Source organism: Euleptes europaea, chromosome 2 (genome assembly GCF_029931775.1).
Source record: "Euleptes europaea isolate rEulEur1 chromosome 2, rEulEur1.hap1, whole genome shotgun sequence".
In the NCBI taxonomy this organism is placed as follows: Eukaryota; Metazoa; Chordata; class Lepidosauria; order Squamata; family Sphaerodactylidae; genus Euleptes; species Euleptes europaea.
The window spans coordinates 1505454-1525089 of record NC_079313.1 but is presented as its reverse complement, the minus strand read 5'-3'; the positions used below and the strand labels follow the sequence as shown (position 1 = coordinate 1525089).

Sequence of the window (19636 nt, the reverse complement as noted above, 5' to 3'; positions counted from 1 at the left end):
TGCCTTGTCCGACTGTCAGAGGCTGCCTCGCTCTCCCCGCGGATTTTGCCTCTGTTTTCCGGATGCTGTTTTAGCCAGAATCTGGGAAATGGGGGCAAAATGCGCGGGAAGAGTGAGTCAGAAAAGGCATGCATAATCAAAAGGAAGCCCCAAAGTAGTCAGCGGGGGTGCCCACGGGGAAACGTCCCTGCATAAAAGGCCTGAGTCTCTTCTCACAGGGAAGGGAGCTGCACTCTTCATATGCTCGGGGAAACTCTCGACGTTATGCTCAAACCCTGATGTTGAGAACAGGTCATGGGGTTGGTTTGCTACGGCACCTTCGCCAGGCCGAGCACACCAATTAATTCCGGGCACTGCTTCTTTCGGGCAGGATGGCCTGCGGAAGATCATCACCACGCTGGCCGTGAAGAACGAGGAGATCCAGAATTTCATTTACGTCCTGAAACAGATGCTCCAGAATGTGGAGGTGAGAGCACAGACCCAGCTCTGGGATCGATCCAAGACCCTCTGCCCTCCCCCCCCCCAATGGATCAGATGGAAGAATCCAAGGGGTCCAGCATCCTCAGTCACTAACCTGATGCATCCAGAAAGCCCCCAGACAGGGCAGCAAAACAGCAAGGGAATCAGTGTGGTGTAGTGGTTAGAGAGCCCAAACAAGGGTTTGGGAGATCCAGGTTCGAATCCCTACTTTGCCACGGAAGGTCCCTGGGTGACCTCGGGCCAATCACGCACACTCAACGCCTAACCTTCCTCACAGGGTTGTTGTGGTGATGAAATGGAGAAGCAGAGAATGTTATATGCTACTCTGGGCCCCCACCGGGGAGAAAAGCAGGGTACAACTGAAGCAAGTAAGTAAATAAACATCGGTACCCCTGCATCTGATAGACTGCATCTGAACATGAAGGCTCAATTTGGCTATCATGGCTGAAAGCCATCCTCCATCGATTAATGTACCTTAAAAGAGGATGCCAGAAGAGTCCTGCTTGGTCTGACCAGCATATCGGATCCAGAGCCAGTACAAGTGTAGTGACCAGAGTGTCCACACAGGGCCATGTAGTTCTGGCTTCTACTCTTCCTTGGGGTACCAGCTCCGGGTTGGGAAATACCTGGAGATTTTGGGGGTGGAGCCTGATGGAGTTTGAGGAAGGGAGGGACTTCAATGGAGTATAATGCCCCACCTTCCAAAGCCGCCATTTTCTCCAGGTGAACTGACCTCTGTCACCTGGAGATCAGCTGTAATAGCGGGAGATCTCCAGCCACCACCTGGAGGTTGGCAACCTTAACTCTTCCAAGAAGCGCACTTGGGTGTCTCAGCCGGGCCTCCTTTGCAGGCTTGTTGCGAAGATAAAATGGGAAGGGAGGACAACGTACATCGAAATCCTCAGAGGAAGGATAGGATAAACATCTGGTGAATGAGATAATCAGGGCCTGAAGGCTGCAGTTTGTACCCTAGAAACTGAAATTCAGAGGTAGACTACCTCTGAACAGGAAGCTCTTTTTAGATGTTGCGACTCTAATATGTTTGTGGGTCCCATGGGGGAAAAATAACCCTTCCCAGCAGCAGTTATGAACGCATAACTGCTGGAAACAAGTGCTGGGAGCTCAGTTTAGCTCTAAGGAGTTTTTAAATAAGGCTTAAAATATTCCCCCCCTCCCACGAGAGGGTTCATCATGTGTTGCCTCCTGGCCCCTTTCCGTCCTCCCAGGCCAATTCGGACAGAGTGCAGCAGGACCTGGAAGCCGAGTTCCAGTCGCTCTACACCCTGCTGGACGAGCTGAAGGAAGGGATGCTGATGAAAATTAAGCAGGACCGAGCCAGCCGGACCTACGATATGCAGGTGAGCCCCCCCCCCCCCGCTGGAATGGACCACGGTTCCCTCCGGTCCACTATCCTGTTACCAACAGTGGACTAAGAGGTTTCTCTGCTGTTTAGGGTTGCCAGCTCCGGGCTGGGAAATACCAGGAGATTTTTGGGACGGAGCCTGAGGAGAGCGGGGTTCGGGGAGGGGTTTGGCCATAGAGCCCAATGGCCAAAGCTGCCATTTTCTCCAGGGGAACTGATCTCTATCGGCTGGAGATCAGTTGTAATAGCAGGAGATCTCCAGCTACTACCTGGAGGTTGGAAACCCCACTGATCCAGCATGGCCTTTCTTATGTTCTTAATTTAGTTTTTCTATTTATTTACTGTCTTGTGGTTTTAAATTGTGTTCTTATAAATGGTTATTACGTTGTTTACATTGCAAGCCTCCTTGAGTTCTGCAAAGTAGAAAGGCGACTGGCAAATATTTTAAATAAACAAAGCAAATCCTTTCCTTCTCACTCCGGATGTAAGGAAAGGCACTCTCCACGTGCTCTGAAGCACTCTTTCAGCATATTTTCATTGATATTAATAATTCATATAGCCCCATCAATGTGTGTGCTGGTTTGTATAGTACATTTTCAACGTCCCCTGCGCCGATGCACGGATTGTTGCCATTTTAGTAGGGACAGAGCAGGGTTGGGATGGTATTTCAGGATTCATCCCCAGCCCCATGTGAAGCCAAGGGCCTCTGACCTTTCGCCCAACATTCCTCTCTTGTCAGCGTGGTGTAGTGGTTAAGAGCAGTGGTTTGGAGCGGTGGACTCTGATCTAGAGAACCGGGTTTGATTCCCCAATCCTCCACATGTGCGGCGGACGCTAATCTGGCGAACCGGGTTGGTTTCACCACTTCTCCACATGAAGCCAGCTGGGTGACCTTAGGCTAGTCACAGTTCTCTTAGAGCTCTCTCAGCCCTACCTACCTCACAGGGTGTCTGTTGTGGGGAGGGGAAGGGAAGGTGATTGTAAGCCAGTTTGATTCTCCCTTGAGTGGTAGAGAAAGTTGGCATATAAAAACCAACTCTTCTTCCTCCTCTTCTGCTTCCTCTTCCTCTTCTTCTTTTTCCTCTTCTTCTTCTTCCTCTTCCTCTTCTTCTTCTTCTGTTTCCTCCTCCTCTTCTTCCTCCTCCTCCTCTTCTTCTGTTTCCTCCTCCTCCTCCTCCTCTTCTTCTTCCTCCTCCTCCTCTTCTTCTTTTTCCTCTTTTTCTTCTTCTTCCTCACCTTCTTCTTCTTCTTCTTCTTCTTCTTCTTCTTCTGTTTCCTCCTCCTCTTCTTCCTCCTCCTCTTCTTGTTTCCTCTTCCTCCTCCTCTTCTTCCTCCTCCTCCTCTTCTTCTTTTTCCTCTTTTTCTTCTTCTTCCTCTCCTTCCTCTCCTTCTTCTTCTTCTGTTTCCTCCTCCTCCTCCTCCTCCTCTTCTTCTTCTGTTACCTCCTCCTCCTTCTCCTTCTTTTTCTCCTTCTGCCTGGCACCGCAGAACCAGCTCTCTGCTTGCACCAAAGCCTTGGAGAGCTCGGAAGAACTCCTGGAAACAGCCAACCAAACCCTTCAGGGAGCAGAAAACCACGATTTCAACCAGGTAAGCGGCGTCACCTGCTGCTGTTGCCTTGCTGGGTGGGGCGGGGGAGCTCGGAGGAGGGCCCACCGTGCACCCCACAGCTTTCCCCATGCTTAAGAGGGAGGGAATAAGTCAGGGGTCCTCAGCCTTTTTGACCCTGCGGACACCTTTGGAATTCTGGCACAGGGTGGTGGGCGCAGCCGCAAAATGTCTGTCGCAGGAGGTTGAGCCAACCACAAAATGTCAGGGAGTGAGGCTATGCATAAGTCTGATAGTAACTCTTCAGTATTTCAGGCAGAATCTCTGCTTAACAGGATGTCTTTAAAATGAAGATATTGTTTAAAAATATTTGCTTATGTTCCCACCCAGTAGTGCGCTGAAGATCCTTATAGAATCATAGAATCATTGAGTCGGAAGGGACCACCAGGGGTCATCTAGTCCACCCCCTGCACAATGCAGTAAATTCACAACTACCTCCCCCCACACACCCCTACTCCATGCTCAGAAGATGGCCAAGATGCCCTCCCTCTCATCAGCTGCCTAAAGTCATAGAATCAGCATTGCCATCTTACCTCTTCTTAAAAACTTCCAGGGAAGCTGCTCAAGCAATGTTTAAAATATCTGCACAGCCAATCAGAAGACCTGCTGGGTAAATGCCCCACGTGGCCCCCACCCACTTTCTATGAACTTTGGGTGGGCACCAGGAAAAGTGTCGGTGGGTACCACATTGGGGACCCCTGGAATGACAGTAGAAAAAAGAAGGGAACGAAACCCAACCTAGAAAACAGAAGCTGGGTACCCAAGGTTGGGTGGGGTAAATGAAATATATAGATAAAGAAAATATAATTGATTTAAACCGCTATGTCAAGATAAAAAATATTTAAAAACGTTTTAAAAGCACAATGGCATAACCTAATAACATTTTTTTACCAGGTTGATAACTGCACACATTTTACATGGGAGACATATATAGCCCAGCATAACAGCTTGAGACAATCTTACCAGATGTTTGTATAACTGGTAATATATTATACAACCTACATACATGCCTGGTCTGATATATATTGTCTGTATATGTATATATATCTGTAAATGTGTGTGCATGTTTTTATATGGATTTCAATCGACCGCTGAGGAAGGCCAAACAGGCCGAAACATGTCTGGCAGGTGGTTATAGTATATCAACCTTAGGAAATGCCATTGTACTTTTTTTAATGTTTTTAAATAATTTTTATCTTGACATAGCGCTTTAAATCAATTCTATTTTCATTATCTTTTCCCTGCATTGTGCAGGGGGTTGGACTAGATGGCCCTGGTGGTCCCTTCCAACTCGATGGTTCTATTCTATGATTCTATGATCTATATATTTTATTTATACCACCCAACCTTGGGTACCCGACCCCTGGAAGGATGCCAAGAGGGTCCCCGTGTGAGCCACGTGGATTTAAAGGGGGAAACGCAAGGAATCGAGGGGAGAAACGAGTCCAGTCTTTTTGCAAAGCCGTCTAATCGCGCTCTGAGACGCCAGGGGAATGCCGTTGCAGCGTGCCCTCTCTCGGAGGATCTTGCCTGACCCCGGCCTTGCCTTGCCTCTCTCTTTCTTTTCTTGTCTTTCTCGCTCTGCTTCGAAGGCTGCTAAACAGATCAAGGACAGGTACGCGCCGTGAGACTCCGCCACCGCCTTCTCCTCCGCAGGGTTTTTGCGCCGCAAAAGGCAGGGCTGTTCTGTTGCGTTCTGAGACCCTACAGGAGTGGGGGAAACCCACCCCTCGTACTCTGTGCAGGATCCAGAAGCTCCGCTTGGTTGATGCCTGGTTAATCTCTAAAAAGAGAGGTTGGATCTCCCCACCCCAACTAGCGTTGCCAACTCAGGATTAGGAAATACCTGGAGATTTGGTGGGGGGGGTGGAGCCTGGGTAGGCGGGATTTGGGGAGGGGAGGGACTTCAGTGGGGTATAATGCCATAGAGTCCACCTTCCAAAGCAGCCATTTTCAGTTGTAATAGCTGGAGATCTCCAGCCACCACCTGGAGGTTGGCAACCCTATAAAATTGAAGCGGGAAGCAATTAACACAATATAGGGTGGGAAGGCACTCTGCACATGCTTGGCAGCCCCTTGCTTTTTTCCCCTGAGTCCTAACGTTCCAGGACTGCCTTCTCTTGAGGACTAGCCCCTTGGATGCTTTGCATGTCGCATAGCCTTCCCTTGGGAACCCAGACCTTCCATTGCCTACCTGGGAGACCAGAGCAGGTGGGTTTTCGCGACCCCTCTTTCATCCCTCTCCTCCTGTCTCTCATTGGACCCCCCCCCCCTGCAGCATCACGATGGCCCCCGCCTTCCGGCTGTCTCTCAAGGCCAAGGTCAGTGACAACATGAGCCATCTGATGGTGGACTTCGCGCAAGAGCGCCGCATCCTGCAGTCTCTGAAATTCCTGCCAGGTACGTAGGAAGGGCTGGGCTGGCATGGTGGGCGGAGGGGGGCAACCCACCCTGGCATGCCAAGCTCTCCAAAGCCTTCATTGTTTAGGCTGCTTCTCAATATTCTCTTCTGAGAATTCAATTCCCTGCTCCTCCACATGAGCACCGGACTCTGATCTGGAGAACTGGGTTTGGTTCCTCCACTCCTCCACATGAAGCCAGCTGGGTGACCTTGGGCCAGTCACAGTTCTCTCTGAACTCTCTCAGCCCCACCTGCCTCACAAGGTGTCCGTTGTGGGGAGGAGAAGGGAAGGAGCTTGTAAGCCGGTTTGATGCTTCTTAGAAGGTAGAGAAAGTTAGTATATAAAAAACAACTCTTCTTCTTCTTCCTTCTCCTCCTCCTCCCTGGAAGCTGATTGGTGGTGGAGCAGGGAAAATTAACAAAGAAAGAGGAAAGAGGTCAACACTGGAGGGAGGGAGGTGGCCCGCGTCTCCGGCTTTCATGCATGTTTTCCCCATGACCCCCTCCAACCTGTCTTGGAGTGGGGACTTCAGAAGTCTCAGCAGCTAGATCCTGGCTCTGGCCAAGCGATTTTTGACATTGTGTTTGAAGTAGGTAGCTGGTTTCTGGAGCTCCTTCCCTGCCTCGTGCATTCAGACATGCAGGCTATAACTAGATAATAAACTGAAGTTATGTTTACACACGTGCGAACCCTCCTGAATGCGCATGTGTCCACCTGTCTGATCTCATCCCAGTGGCCTGAGGTGGCAGCGTACCTCCCAGTCTTCATGCTGTGCTCCCTTTCCCCCAACCCAGTCCCCAGCGCACCTGAGATAGACACGGCCGAATCCCTGGTGGCTGACAACTGCGTGACGCTCGTGTGGCGGATGCCCGAAGAGGACAGCAAAATCGACCATTACGTGCTGGAGTACCGCAAAACCAACTTCGAGGGGCCGCCCCGAGCCAAAGAGGACCAGCCTTGGATGGTCATCGAAGGAATAAAGCAGACCGAGTATACCCTGTCAGGTGAGGCGGGTGGACAGGTGAGGGTGCCCACACCACCTGGTTTAACTGTCATTGCCTTTTGGTGGGGGCCCCTGGAAATTGTAGACGAGAGACGACACACGTGCCAGGGCTCTTTGGGGAAAGTGCTCAGCTGGGGACTCAGGCCATTAATGCAGGGTCGATTTTGATGCTCGCTCAAAGCTCCTTTTTTAAATCCGACCTTTAAAATGCCTACACGGTCCCGATGCAAGAGGAGAAAGTCAAACGAATTCCACCCCCTCCACTCTCCGTTCCTTCATTTGCACAGCCATTAGCAATCGTCATTTGCATAGCTAACCCCGGGGCTGTGATTCCTCACGCTTCCTTGAGTGGATGCTTGGAGGCAGGGACGGAGCAAATAAAAAAGGTCGCATTAAAGGGGCCCTTAAGAAATGCAAAGCAGGTATGCGCCCATCTTCGCAGTGACTTCTGGGATGACTGTTCAGCGTGAACTAAAAAAGATACGTGGGGCACTTCAGCCTGGAACGCACTGCTAATTACCAAGCATAAATGGCCTCAAGCTTCTTACACACCGAAACTTTCATTTTTCAAAACAACAAGAGAAGTTTCTAGTCCTCGTGGATATGAAGGGGCACTTGAAACCTATGGGCGATGTCGGCAGAAATCTCAGGGACCAAAGGGATATCTGAGGCTTTCCGTGGCTGGGGAGGAAGTGACAGCATTCTCTCCCCCCCCCCTCCCCGCCCGCAGCACCTATTTAAATTATATAAATAAGAAGAATGCCTGTAGGGTGCAGGAGTTTGGGTTTTGTAGTTCAGAATTTGAATCTGTTTTGGCATGGAGGAAAAGTCAATCAATGGCTATTGACGAGAAAGGGAACCTCCATGTTCAGAGGCAGTTTGCCTCTGAACAGCAGCTGCGGGGGGGGGGGGGGAACGAACAAAGACCAGGTGGGAGAAGCCCTGTCAGTATTTGCTCATTTGACCGATGGTTTTAAAGGGAAGCTCCATCCATCCCTGGTGCAGTCGGGGAGTCTAGCAAGGCAAGAGGTGATGAGGCGGGTGTCCAGATTCCACCCTCCGATTCATGCGCTATTTTGCCGTCTCTGCAGGTCTGAAATTTGACATGAAATACATGAACTTCCGTGTGAAAGCCTGCAACAAGGCCGTCGCCGGAGAGTTCTCGGAGCCCGTCACCCTGGAAACAAGAGGTGCGTAAACTGGGGGGCGGGTGGGGTGGGTTTCCAGCATGATCGGGGAGGGGGATTGCCCCATACAAAGCAGGTTATGCCACACACAAAAATTAGTGAAATTTGCTGCCCAAAGTGAGTGAGGCTAATTCTGGTTGGGATAGACCTGCCCCCTTGTGATTGCAACCCCCATCCTAGGGTTGCCATCTTCCAGGTGGCGGCTGGAGATCTCCCGCTATTACAACTGATCTCCAGCTGATAGAGATCAGTTCCCCTGGAGAAAATGGCCGCTTTGGCAATTGGACTCTACGGCACTGAAGTCCCTCCCCTCCCCAAACCCCGACCCTCCTCAGGCTCCACCCCCAAAATCTCCAGGTATTTCCCAGCCTGGAGCTGGCAACCCTACCCCATCCACAGAGTAAGAACTAGACAGCTGCTGTTTCTCAGAGAGCCCTTGAAGAAGGGGGAGAGTTGGAGAGGAAACCTGGACTCCAGTCCATGGCTGATCTCTCTCCTTCTCCCAGGTGGAATGTTTGTGAACATGCCGTCATGCTGCAGTCTCTGAGTCAGTGATAGATAGGGTTGCCAGGTCCCTCTCTGGCACCGGCGGGAGGCTTTTGGGGCAGAGCCTGAGGAGGGTGGGGCTTGGGGAGGGGAGGGACTTCAATACCATAGAGTCCAATTGCCAAAGCGGCCGTTTTCTCCAGGTGAATTGATGTCTGTTGGCTGGAGATGAGTGGTAACAGCAGCAGATAGAAAGGCCTGGCTTCCAAATATCGGAGTCAGAGCTCTGGCAGTCAGTAGCTGCAGAGGTTGAATTCTGCAGCTTGGACTGGCGACTCAAATGCAGGAAAGTGGAAAGCAGAGAAAGATCCAGATTTGAATGGATGGATAAACAAATTAAATTAACATGCAACGATGGCAAAATTAACATCATTAATGCATAATAGATCAATTTCTGAATTTAACGAAAAACGGAATATGTTTTAATTAGCTAAGAAATAGTAGATAAAATCTAAGTAATAGATGTTTAAGAACATCTATTAAATGTATATTATAAGATATCAGAATATAATGGTGAGACAGAGAAGCCAAAGTAGTTAATAATTGAAGGATAATGACAAGTACGTTCCAATATAATGCAATTGATTTATTGAATTTGTTTTTTTATGTTTATGTTTAAATGTTAGGACGTGTCGTGTTGAAAAAATAAAAAATAAAATTTTGTAAAAAAAAAACTAAATGGATGGATAGGCGGTCTGTTCTGTGCGACACCCCTGCGGGCATGCTGGTGGACAACCGCCCAGATGGGATATTTGTCCCTGAAAACCAGGAGGGGATGTCGGTCTCAGAATGGTATTGAAGGGAAAGGGAGGGACGCCGATCCCAGACCCCAGTTCCGACTAGACTTTCTTCTCTCCCCGCAGCTTTTATGTTCCGCCTGGACAGCAGCACCAGCCACCAAAACCTCAAGGTAGAAGACCTCAGTGTGGAATGGGACGCCATGGGCGGGAAGGTGCAGGACATCAAAGCTCGCGAGAAGGACGGGAAGGGCCGCACAGCCTCTCCAGTCAACTCCCCGGCCAGGTAGTGCCTCTTTGCTGTTGCCCTGGGGCTACGGTTGCCAGGTCCTTCTTCGCCACTGGCAGGAGGTTTTTTGGGTGGAGCCTGAGGAGGGCGGGGTTTGTGGAGGGGTGGGACTTCCATGCCATAGAGTCCAATTGCCAAAGCGGCCGTTTTCTCCAGGGGAACTGATCTCTATAGGCTGGAGATCAGATGTAATAGCAGGAGATCTCCAGCCACCACCTGGAGGTTGGCGGCACGGAGGCTCAAAAATACAAAACCACACTGGAATTAGACCATAAACAACCTAATTATTCAAAGCATTAACCCATGCAAACAATACAATTTAAACACAACATAAGAAATTCTTAATATGCAAGCAGATATTGTCAAACACAAATACAAGTCCTCAAAGTGGGCGGGAGTCTCCCGTCCCAAAGAACATAGTCCAAAGTCCAGTAAGCAAGTGAGCTTCAAATTATATACAACCAAAGAAGAAAAAGGAGAACGTGTGGCTAGTCGTTGTGGCACGTTTCAAAAAGCTTTCTTCAGCTCCAGAAATTTATAATGAAAATAAATATTCTTGTTGAGCCCATAGGCTTAATATCATTCGGCAAAATCAAGCGGTTGTTCCTGTGACCATCAGCTAGAGAATGCGTCTGTGTGAATTCAAAAGCGCATATATATCTTCATGAAGGCGGTGAATTTTGTGACCGTCAGCTAGAGAATGCATCTGTGTGAATTCAAATTTGCCAAGTGATATTAAGCCTATGGGCTCAACCACAGTACAAACGGGGAAAGGGCTTCAACCTTCTGCCCATGCTGTTTTCTTGACCAGGACTAGGCCTGGGCATATCGATAAAACCGAACCGAAAATAAACCTGAAATTAGCCATTTCAGTAAATTTCCAGATCAGGTTTACTGAATGCACAAACCTGGGGAGAAAGCTAAAGTCAAATAGGCAATTCCGGAAAAAGCCAAATAATTATTTGGCTTTTGTGGGTCCTGGGGGACATTTGTCGAGGTAGAGCCCCCAAATTCACAGCGTAGCTTGAAGGGTCTCTTCTTGCACGACCCCTGAAGTTTGGTGAAGATTGGGTCAGGGGGTCCGATTTAATGGAGTCTGGAATGGGTCGCCCCCCCCCTCCATAGAGAATCATTGCAAACTTTGCCTCTATGGAGGAGGGGAGCAACCCCGAACCCCATAAAATCAGACCCCCTGACCCAATTTTCACCAAACTATGGGGGTTGTGTGAGGAGAGTCCCTTCAAGATAAGCTGCGAATTTGGGGTCTCTACCTCAAAAAATGACACCCCCAGGGCCGAATTTTTCCAGGAAACCCAAAACTATGGGGGTTGTGTGAGGAGAGTCCCTTCAAGATAAGCTGCGAATTTGGGGTCTCTACCTCAAAAAATGACACCCCCAGGGCCGAATTTTTCCAGGAAACCCAAAAATAAGCCCAATGCCCACATTTACTGGTATGGGTATTTGGCTTATTTCAGGTTTCCCGAAAAAAATTGGGCACAATAAAACCGAACCCGAAAATTACCAAATTATTATTATTATTATTTGCACACCCCTACCGGGAACAGTTCAAGGGTCTACCAGTTGATCCATCGAGATATGACTGACTCTTACACAGGGTGGGAATCCCAACCCCATTCCACGTGCGAATCTGGGACCAGTCTCAGTGGATGTAGCCCGGCTGTCTCCTGAGCGGTCCTCTCTTCCTGCAGGTGCGTGCAATCGCCGAAAAGGATGCCGTCGGGCCGTGGAGGGAGGGATCGTTTCACTGCCGAATCCTACACAGTGTTGGGTAAGAAGAACTTTGGCTTCCTATCAGAACAGAGAATTTCGGGTTTCAAAAACGTTTGGCCCCGTCTACTGGAGCTGGCAAACCAGCGCAGGTGAAGCCAAGTGTAAAATAGTGGCCAACAGGTAGAATGGAAGAATCTGGAAAGGGGAGTCAGGTACATTGGAGAAAGGCAAAGCAGAGACTGGCAAATAAAGCACGGAGCTAAGGCAAGAAGCGCTGGGCTATGGGTGGAGTCGGGAGGAAACAGACAAATCAGAGAAGCTACAGCTTTGCTTATTGTGTTTTGCAGACAAAACATATGGGGGGAGCTTGCTCCCCAAAGGGGGTGGAGCTAATCCTGGTTGACCTACACGTTCTGACTGAAAGCCCCACCCACAGGCCATGACTAGGAAGCATCCAGAGAGAACATAAAAACATAAGCTGTTTTGAAGTTCTGGTTTTAATTGTTTTAATGATGTATTTTTGGTTGGTTTTAATGGTTTTTAAGAGGTGATATCATTTTGTATGTTTTTACTTTGTTAGCTGCCTTGATGGCCCTTGAGGTATGCACATTTCGGGGAAGGGCCATGGCTCAGTGGTAGAACATCTGCTTGGCATGCAGAAGGTCCCAGGTTCAATCCCCGGCATCTCCACTAAAGGGACTAGGCAAGTAGGTGATGTGAAAGACCTGTTTCTGCCCAAGACCCTGGAGAGCCGCTGCTGGTCTGAGCAGACAATACAGACTTTGATGGACCGAGGGTCTGATTCAGTATAAGGCAGCTTCATCTGTTCATGATGGAGGGGAGGGGCTGTGGATCAGTGGTAGAGCATCTGCTTGGCATGCAGAAGGTCCCAGGTTCAATCCCCGGCATCTCCAGTTAAAAGGACTAGGCAAGTAGGTGATGTGAAAGACCCCTGCCTGAGACCCTGGAGAGCCGCTGCTGGTCTGAGCAGACAATACTGACTTTGATGGGCCGAGGGCCTGATTCGGTATAAGGCAGCTTCATCTGTTCATGTAATGGAAGGCCGAAAGGAAGGGTATAAATTTTGTAAAATAAGTAAGAAGAGCCCTGCTGAATCAGTCCAGTGGCCCATTTGGTGCAGCAACCTGTTTTACACACCAGCCACAAACGGGGCATAGAAACCAAGACCTGCCCCAGATTTCCTAGCACTTGTATTCAGGGCCTCTGAATATGGAGGTGGGGAATATGGGAGAGGTGGGGAGGAATCCTGGTTGTCAGTCTGGTGCCAATTCCATCCTGGCCACAGCATTCTGGACCCATTGAAGTGGCCGAACACTTCTCAAGGCCAGCCCCACATAGAGCGCATTGCAACAATCTAATCTTACCCTTCCTCTGGCCTGGGTTCCCCTGCCATTTCCTCGCTTCGTTGCAGGGGACTCCTTGATCGACGGCGGCGAAGATTACTGGGAAGTGCGTTACGACCGGGATAGCAAAGCATTTGCCGTTGGGGTGGCCTACAGGACTCTGGGCAAGTTCGACCAGCTGGGCAAGACACCTTCTTCGTGGTGCCTCCATCTCAACAACTGGCTGCAGGTCAGCTTCACGGCGAAGCACAACAACAAGGCCAAGACCTTAGACGTCCCGGTGCCCGACGTCATCGGCATCTACTGCAATTTCCACGAAGGTAAGATCTGGGCTGCCCACAGCGAAAGCCTTTTGGTTGGTTTGCAAAGAAAACAATAAGGCTTTAAGATCCACTGCATCACGAACCAATATAACTCCTCAACTAAGGGGTACAAACACGTGGCTAAGTTCCTGAGGCCCATAGCCCCACAGGCATCACACTGCTGACCAGAAATCCATGACATAGAATCATAGAGTTGGAAGGGACCACCAGGGTCATCCAGTCCAACCCCCTGCACAATGCAGGAATTTCACAACTACCTCCTCCCACACACACACACACCGACCCCCTACTCCATGCCCAGATGATGGCCAGGATGCCCTCCCTCTCAGGGTCTGCCTAAGGTCACAGAATCAGCATTGCTGACAGATGGCCATCTAGCCTCTGCTTAAAAACCTCCAGGGAAGGAGAGCTCACCACCTCCCGAGGAAGCCTGTTCCACTGAGGAACCGCTCTCAACTGCTAGAAAATTCTTCCTAACATCTAGACAGAAACACTTTTGATTTAATTTCAACCCATTGGTTCTGGTCCAACGTTCTGGGGCAACAAAAAATGACTCGGCACCCTCCTCTCTATTACAGCCCTTCAAGTATTTGGAGATGGTGATCGTATCCCCTCTGTCTTCTCCTCTTCAGGCTAAACGTACCCAGCTCCTTCAACCTTTCCTCATAGGACTTGGTCTCCAGACCTTTCCTCCCCCATGCAGATGGTCAACCCACCAGCCCCTGTAATGTCATGGGGATGATCTCCCATTTCCTGCTGGCAGAGGTGTCTGGAGGACAAGGAGAATGACATTTTCTCCTTGCTGATGCTGAAGGAGCATGAACACCTCCTCTGGGATGGTGTGTGCATGAATGGCCAAGGAGACAGCAGGCAGTTGGTTCTGGTCCAGCTGCTGAGCTATGCCCCCCCTTCCCCTCATCATCCTAATTGTTCAGGGACTGAGCAGACCAGTAAAATTGCCTGCTGGCTAGAAAAAGACAACTGGGCCTACTCCGATTGCTTTAACAGTAAGCAAGTATCAAGAGTGGTTGATTCCTCTAGCACATGATACTGTTAAAGACACAGAAGGACGCCTGGTAGAAAAGTTCACAATGGGTAGCCGTGTTAGTCTGTCTGTAGCAGTAGAAAAGAGTAAGAGTCTGGCAGCACCTTAAAGACTAACAAAATTTCTGGCAGGGTTATGAGCTTTCGTGAGTCACAGAGCTGTGACTCACAGAAGCTCATGGCAGAAGAAGGAGAGTTGGTTTTTATATGCTGACTTCCTCTACCACTTAAGGGAGACTCAAACCGGCTTACAATCACCTTCCCTTCCCCTCCCCACAACAGACACCCTGTGAGTTAGGTGGGGCTGAGAGAGCTCTAAAAGAGCTGTGAGTGACTAGCCCAAGGTCACCCAGCCAGCTTCAGGTGTAGGAGTGGGGAAACAAATCCAGTTCACCAGATTGGCCTCCGCCGCTCATGTGGAGGAGTGGGGAATCGAACCCGGTTCTCCAAATCAGAGTCCACCGCTCCAAACCACTGCTCTTAACCACTACACCGTGCTGGCTCTCTCATACCCTGCCAGAAATGTTGTTGGTCTTTAAGGTGCTACTAGACTCTTGCTCTTGTCTACTGGTAGAAAAGCTGCCCAACCCCATTGTCAGTTCCTTGGCTCAGAGAGCTGTCTAAGCGTCCAAGAAAGCACCGTGTTCATCGATGTGCTAGTAATAATTAATAATATAATGATATGTCAATGGATCCTCACCCAGTCACTCAAGTAGCCTCACCATATATAAAAAGGCATGTCAAAATTATGGCAGCAGTGAAGACACCCCGACACTTCCCTCCCAGCAGTCCCCCCCCAACTCCCCCCTAAGCCTCTTCATTGCCCCAAAGGAGTCCAGCTTCACGTTGACTTATCTCTTTTTCTTGTAGGTTTCCTCTCCTTCTACAATGCCAAAACAAAGCAGCTGCTTCATACGTTTCGGGCCAGATTTACTCAGCCGGTTCTTCCAGCCTTCATGGTGAGAAACTTGTAATGGAGAAGTTGGGTGCAGCGGTGCGCTAGAATCCAGCACTGGATGAATTGCTATTTATATTAATTTCAGAAGTATTTCTAGACCCTCTTTTCTCCGAGGCATCCTGGGGCCCGAGGCGAGTAACAGCAATGTGAAAACAATATAAACGGTTGAATAAAGCCAACATTTGAAAACAGCAAATTAAAAACCGTCCTGTCCTCATGCCTGTGGAGAGAAGCTGGACCTGAACAGACCCTGAAGCCAGAAGGGACAAATTTTCAGCCCCGTGAAGGTTCTGCAGTGGTGGTCAAATACTCTCTCATTGCCCTGCCGTTTTATAAGAACATAAGAAAAGCCCTGCTGGATCAGACCGAGGCCCATCAAGTCCAGCAGTCTGTTCACACAGTGGCCAACCAGGTGCCTCCAGGAAGCCCACAAACAAGACGACTGCAGCGGCACCGTCCTACCTGTGATCCACAACACTTAATATAATAGGCTTGCTCCTTTGGTACTGGAGAGAATAAGGATGCACCATGACTTGTATTCATTTTGACTAGTAGCCATGAATACTCCTCCCCTCCATGAACACATCCACTCCCCTCTTAGAGCCTTCCAAGTTGGCAGCCATCCCCACATCCTGGGGCAGGGAGTTCCACAATTGAATTATGCGTTGTGTGAATAAATACTTCCTTTTATCTCTTTTGAATCTCCCACCCTCCAGCTTTAGCACTAGTATTATGAGAGAGGGAGAAAATCTTCCAGTTTTCACTGGCATGGTACTGGAGCAGTAAGCTTGACTCAGTCCATGCTTGGCCCTATGAGAAGGAAGTTTCTTGGAATCGACTGAAATATTAAATGCATCCCATCGACGTATTGCTTCTTATAGTGGGTGAATGTCCACCTTCCTTTTTCAAACTTGTTGTCTTCGCTGCCGTTCTCTGCCCTGCTTGGCTGCTTTCTTTATTCTGAATTAGGCGATCCCAGTCATTCAGTGATCACATTTCTTGTGACATCACAGTGTTATGCAGCCAATCAAATTAGGCCATCCCGGACCACCAGGGATAACTTAAAGTGTGACATTACAGCCAATCAGATAGGGCTACAAGATGATATCCTTTCGGGGCAATTGAGGGTAAGCGAGGGCACGACATATGAATCGGTCAGCGTTTTCTCAGTGTTTTCGATTCTGCCCTGCACTGAATACAGTTTTTAGGATTAGAACGGCCTCTTGGAGACCCTTTAGCCACGTCCCCTTGACGTCTCTTCCTTTCCGCAGGTTTGGTGCGGCAGTTTCCACGTCTACTCCGGCTTGCAAGTCCCCAGCGCCGTCAAATGCCTTCAGAAGCGGAACAGTGCTACAAGCAGTTCGAATGCCAGCCTGTCTTAGGACCGTGCTACGGGGTTCGCTTTGCAGGATCCGGCCTCCCCCCGCCACAAGAGAGGCCCTGACTGCCCAGATAAGCAAGGAAAAGGACTTCTCCTACAGCGTTCTTTTAATTTCCCTGCCGGTTCTGAGATCTGCACCCACCACCACCACCCAGCCAAAGCAGAGGGACCGGCGCACAAACCACACGCCATGAATGTATTGGATTATTGATTTGTTTATGATTGTAAGACACCTCCCCATATAATCAATCACAGGAGTCCTTCCCCCTCCACCACCAAATTTGGCCTTCTACAGATGCAGGAAAAGCACGGATTTTGGGAAGTCCGGAAGCTCAGTTTTAAAAGCATAGCATTTTCAAGCAAGGCAAAAATTTAAAATTCCACAATGATCTCAATTTTGTGCCAAGAAAATTACGTATATGAAGCTCCTTTGCATAGTAATTTAATTTTCAGGGACCGGTCAGTAGCGTGACCAGCTCGGTGTTGGGAAATACCTGGAGATTCTGGGGGCGGAGCCTGAGGAGGGCAGGGTTTGGGGAGGGGAGGGACTTCAATGCCATAGAGTCCAATGGCCAAAGTGGCCATTTTCTCCAGGGGAACTGATCTCTGTCGGCTGGAGATCAGTTGTAATAGCAGGAGATCTCCAGCCACCACCTGGAGGTTGGCAACCCTTCCTAACCAGTGGGCAAGTCACTTGGCATCTCCTCGGGCTTCTTAGCGAGCAGTGACCGCAGACGACCCATGAGGACTAGAAGTCTGCTGATTTTTTACAACGAAAGCAGAGATTTGAAGCATCAAACCACATAAGGCTAAATACATGACACGAATGTTTTTAACTGAACAATAGCAGCCTCCTTGATCGAGAGTTTAATCCAGGCTGTGTTCATTTTGCCAGTGGGGTAAAGATCAAGTGAGGGAAGAGACTGCCGGAGGCTGGAGCGTAGGGGGGAGGTAGTTGTGAATTCCCTGCATTGTGCAGGGGGTTGGACTAGATGGCCCCGGTGGTCCCTTTTTACTCTGTGATTCTATGAGAAGACAGAGGGAAAAAGAGACCTTCCCTCCTCTGCCTGAGCTCCACATCCCCAGCTGAAACAGACCTGATATTTGTCAAATTAAAAATGCCCAGCCGATCCCTGCAAAAATCCTCCATCTCCTCAGTCGGTGGGGCCCCTGGTAATCTGGACTCTGAACCCTACCCCATAATGTCTGCTTTCCTTGGAAGCACAGAATAGCCACTGCCCAGTTCTATACAGGATTTGAAGTCTGGGATTACAAAGCCATCATCCACCATGTGTTTCTCCCCCGCACTGTCCTGGAAGTCAAATAACCCACTAGAGGAGAAGATGCTCTGCCCTCACACACTTACACCCAGACAGGGCGCCCCGTGGTCTCCAGTCGAGCGTCCGCTTCTTTCTCACCCTGCAAACAGCTTCCGGCCTTAACAATAAATTTAAGATTGCGGCGCAAACCTCGTTTTGGGTCCGTGTCTGTCGGAAACCAAAGTGACTCCCCCTCCCCTGCCGCACTGCCACAAAAGACGTGTTGGTGTCTTAAAAGGGTTATTAGACCCATTTGTGGAATCTGGTCTACTGGAAACTAAAGGAAACCTCCATGGGCAGAAGCAGAGTAGTTGTGAGTATCAATGGAAGGCCTCCGTGTCCGGCCGGGGCGCTTCCTTGGGGCATCGGACCTGGAAAAAGGATGCTGGATTGGGTAGCCCATGGCCTGACGCAGCAAGGAGAAGTTTATCAACCCCAAGAAGCTTCGGTAGGTAAACAGAGCTTCCATTTCAGGAGAAGTCTACTGATATGGTAAACCAGAGGTTACACTACCCATACCAGATAGAAGAAGAGTTGGTTTTTATATGCCGACTTTCTCTACCACTTAAGGAAGAATCAAACCGGCTTACAATCACCTTCCCCTCCCCATAATATACACCCTGTGAGGGAGGTGGGGCTGAGAGAGAGGTGACTAGCCCAAGGTCACCCAGCTGGCTTCATGTGTAGGAGGGGGGAAAACAAGCCAGTTCACCAGATTAGCCTCGGCCGCTCATGTGGAGGAGAGGGGAATCGAACCCGGCTCTCCAGATCAGACCCCACCACTCCAAACCACCGCTCTTCACCACTACACCACCACGCTGGCTCTCTTGAGAGCATCTAGTTAGCTGCTTCTGGAAACAGGATGCTGTGCTACATGGACCTTTTGCCCAATGCTGCAGGGCTGGATGTTCTTATGGCGGGACGGGACCTATCAATAGTTGATAGCTGACACAGAGCATCCATTTTCCAAAGCGGCCATCGCTCTGGGTTCCACCTGGTGGGGGGAAACAAGGGTCTCGCACCTCCGGACCCTGCTTGTGGCCCCTGCTGCAATTTAGGCAGAGGGGCCCCTAGCCTGGTCCAGCAAGGCGGTCCTTGCCCTGACGTGTGCCCTGGGTCTGCCCTGTTCTTGCTCCCCCGCCCCACTCAGGAACATCCTTGACCCAGTACTCATCGGCCATCCGTTTTCCCTGGATCCTGTGCTCAACCCACCAACCTGCCAGCTATCCTAATCTTGTAACTGGGGGTGGGTGGGTGGTGGTATACCAAACACCCCAAGGGGTGCATGCCTTCCTCTGAAGTCCTCTCCCCATGATCTTTCCACTTTGGGGCAGCCTAAATTTAATACAGCACCAGCCTGCAGTGAGCACAGAAGCCTCTGCCCCAAGGGGTTTCCAGTCCACAGTAGAATACATGAATCCGCCTTCTACCAAATCCAGCCCCTGGTCCCTCTAGCCAGGTCTTGCCTGCTCTGGGGCGTGCCAGGGTCTTTTTTCATTCGCTGCTACCTGAGATCCTTCAACTGAACGTGCTGGGGCTTGAACCTTGGGTCCTTTTGGATGCACAGCATGTACTGAACACCTAGCTAGGGGCTGAGTCTATGGCCCTTCCATGACATCACAGCAAACAACCCAATGGCTAAGGGAGGGTCTCAAAGAACATTCGTGTTTAGCCAGCATCCGGAAAACACGCGGGAAAACACGCAGGAAGAGCAAGGCAACCTCTCCCTCTCTCGTAATGCCAGAACGCGGGAGTCATCTGCTCAAGCTGGAGGGTGAGAGATTCAAAACTGATAAAAGGAAGATAATTCACAGTGGGTAGCCGTGTTAGTCTGTCTGCAGTAGTAGAAAAGGGCAAGAGTCCAGGAGCACCTTAAAGACTAACAAAAATATTTTCTGGCA

At 49.8% G+C, this 19636-nt stretch overlaps 1 protein-coding gene across 1 annotated transcript; it reads left to right on the top strand.

The window, feature by feature from the left end:
- The first annotated feature begins 373 nt into the window (after positions 1 to 373).
- Positions 374 to 16428, top strand: FSD1 (fibronectin type III and SPRY domain containing 1). The gene is made up of 12 exons (XM_056867513.1): positions 374 to 466; positions 1707 to 1838; positions 3332 to 3433; positions 5044 to 5066; positions 5730 to 5851; positions 6648 to 6857; positions 7948 to 8046; positions 9453 to 9612; positions 11325 to 11404; positions 12779 to 13030; positions 14948 to 15036; positions 16307 to 16428. Exons 1-12 carry the CDS (start codon positions 449 to 451, stop codon positions 16415 to 16417), a joined length of 1398 nt encoding a protein of 465 aa, XP_056723491.1. The 5' UTR covers positions 374 to 448; the 3' UTR covers positions 16418 to 16428.
- Positions 16429 to 19636: the final 3208 nt, after the last annotated feature.

Bases quoted from the DNA above. Each gene is read 5' to 3' on its own strand.
- FSD1 (XM_056867513.1), top strand. The intron at 8,047-9,452 runs GTGCGTAAACTG...CTCTCCCCGCAG, and splicing joins CGTCACCCTGGAAACAAGAG to CTTTTATGTTCCGCCTGGAC. The intron at 11,405-12,778 runs GTAAGAAGAACT...GCTTCGTTGCAG, and splicing joins CGAATCCTACACAGTGTTGG to GGGACTCCTTGATCGACGGC.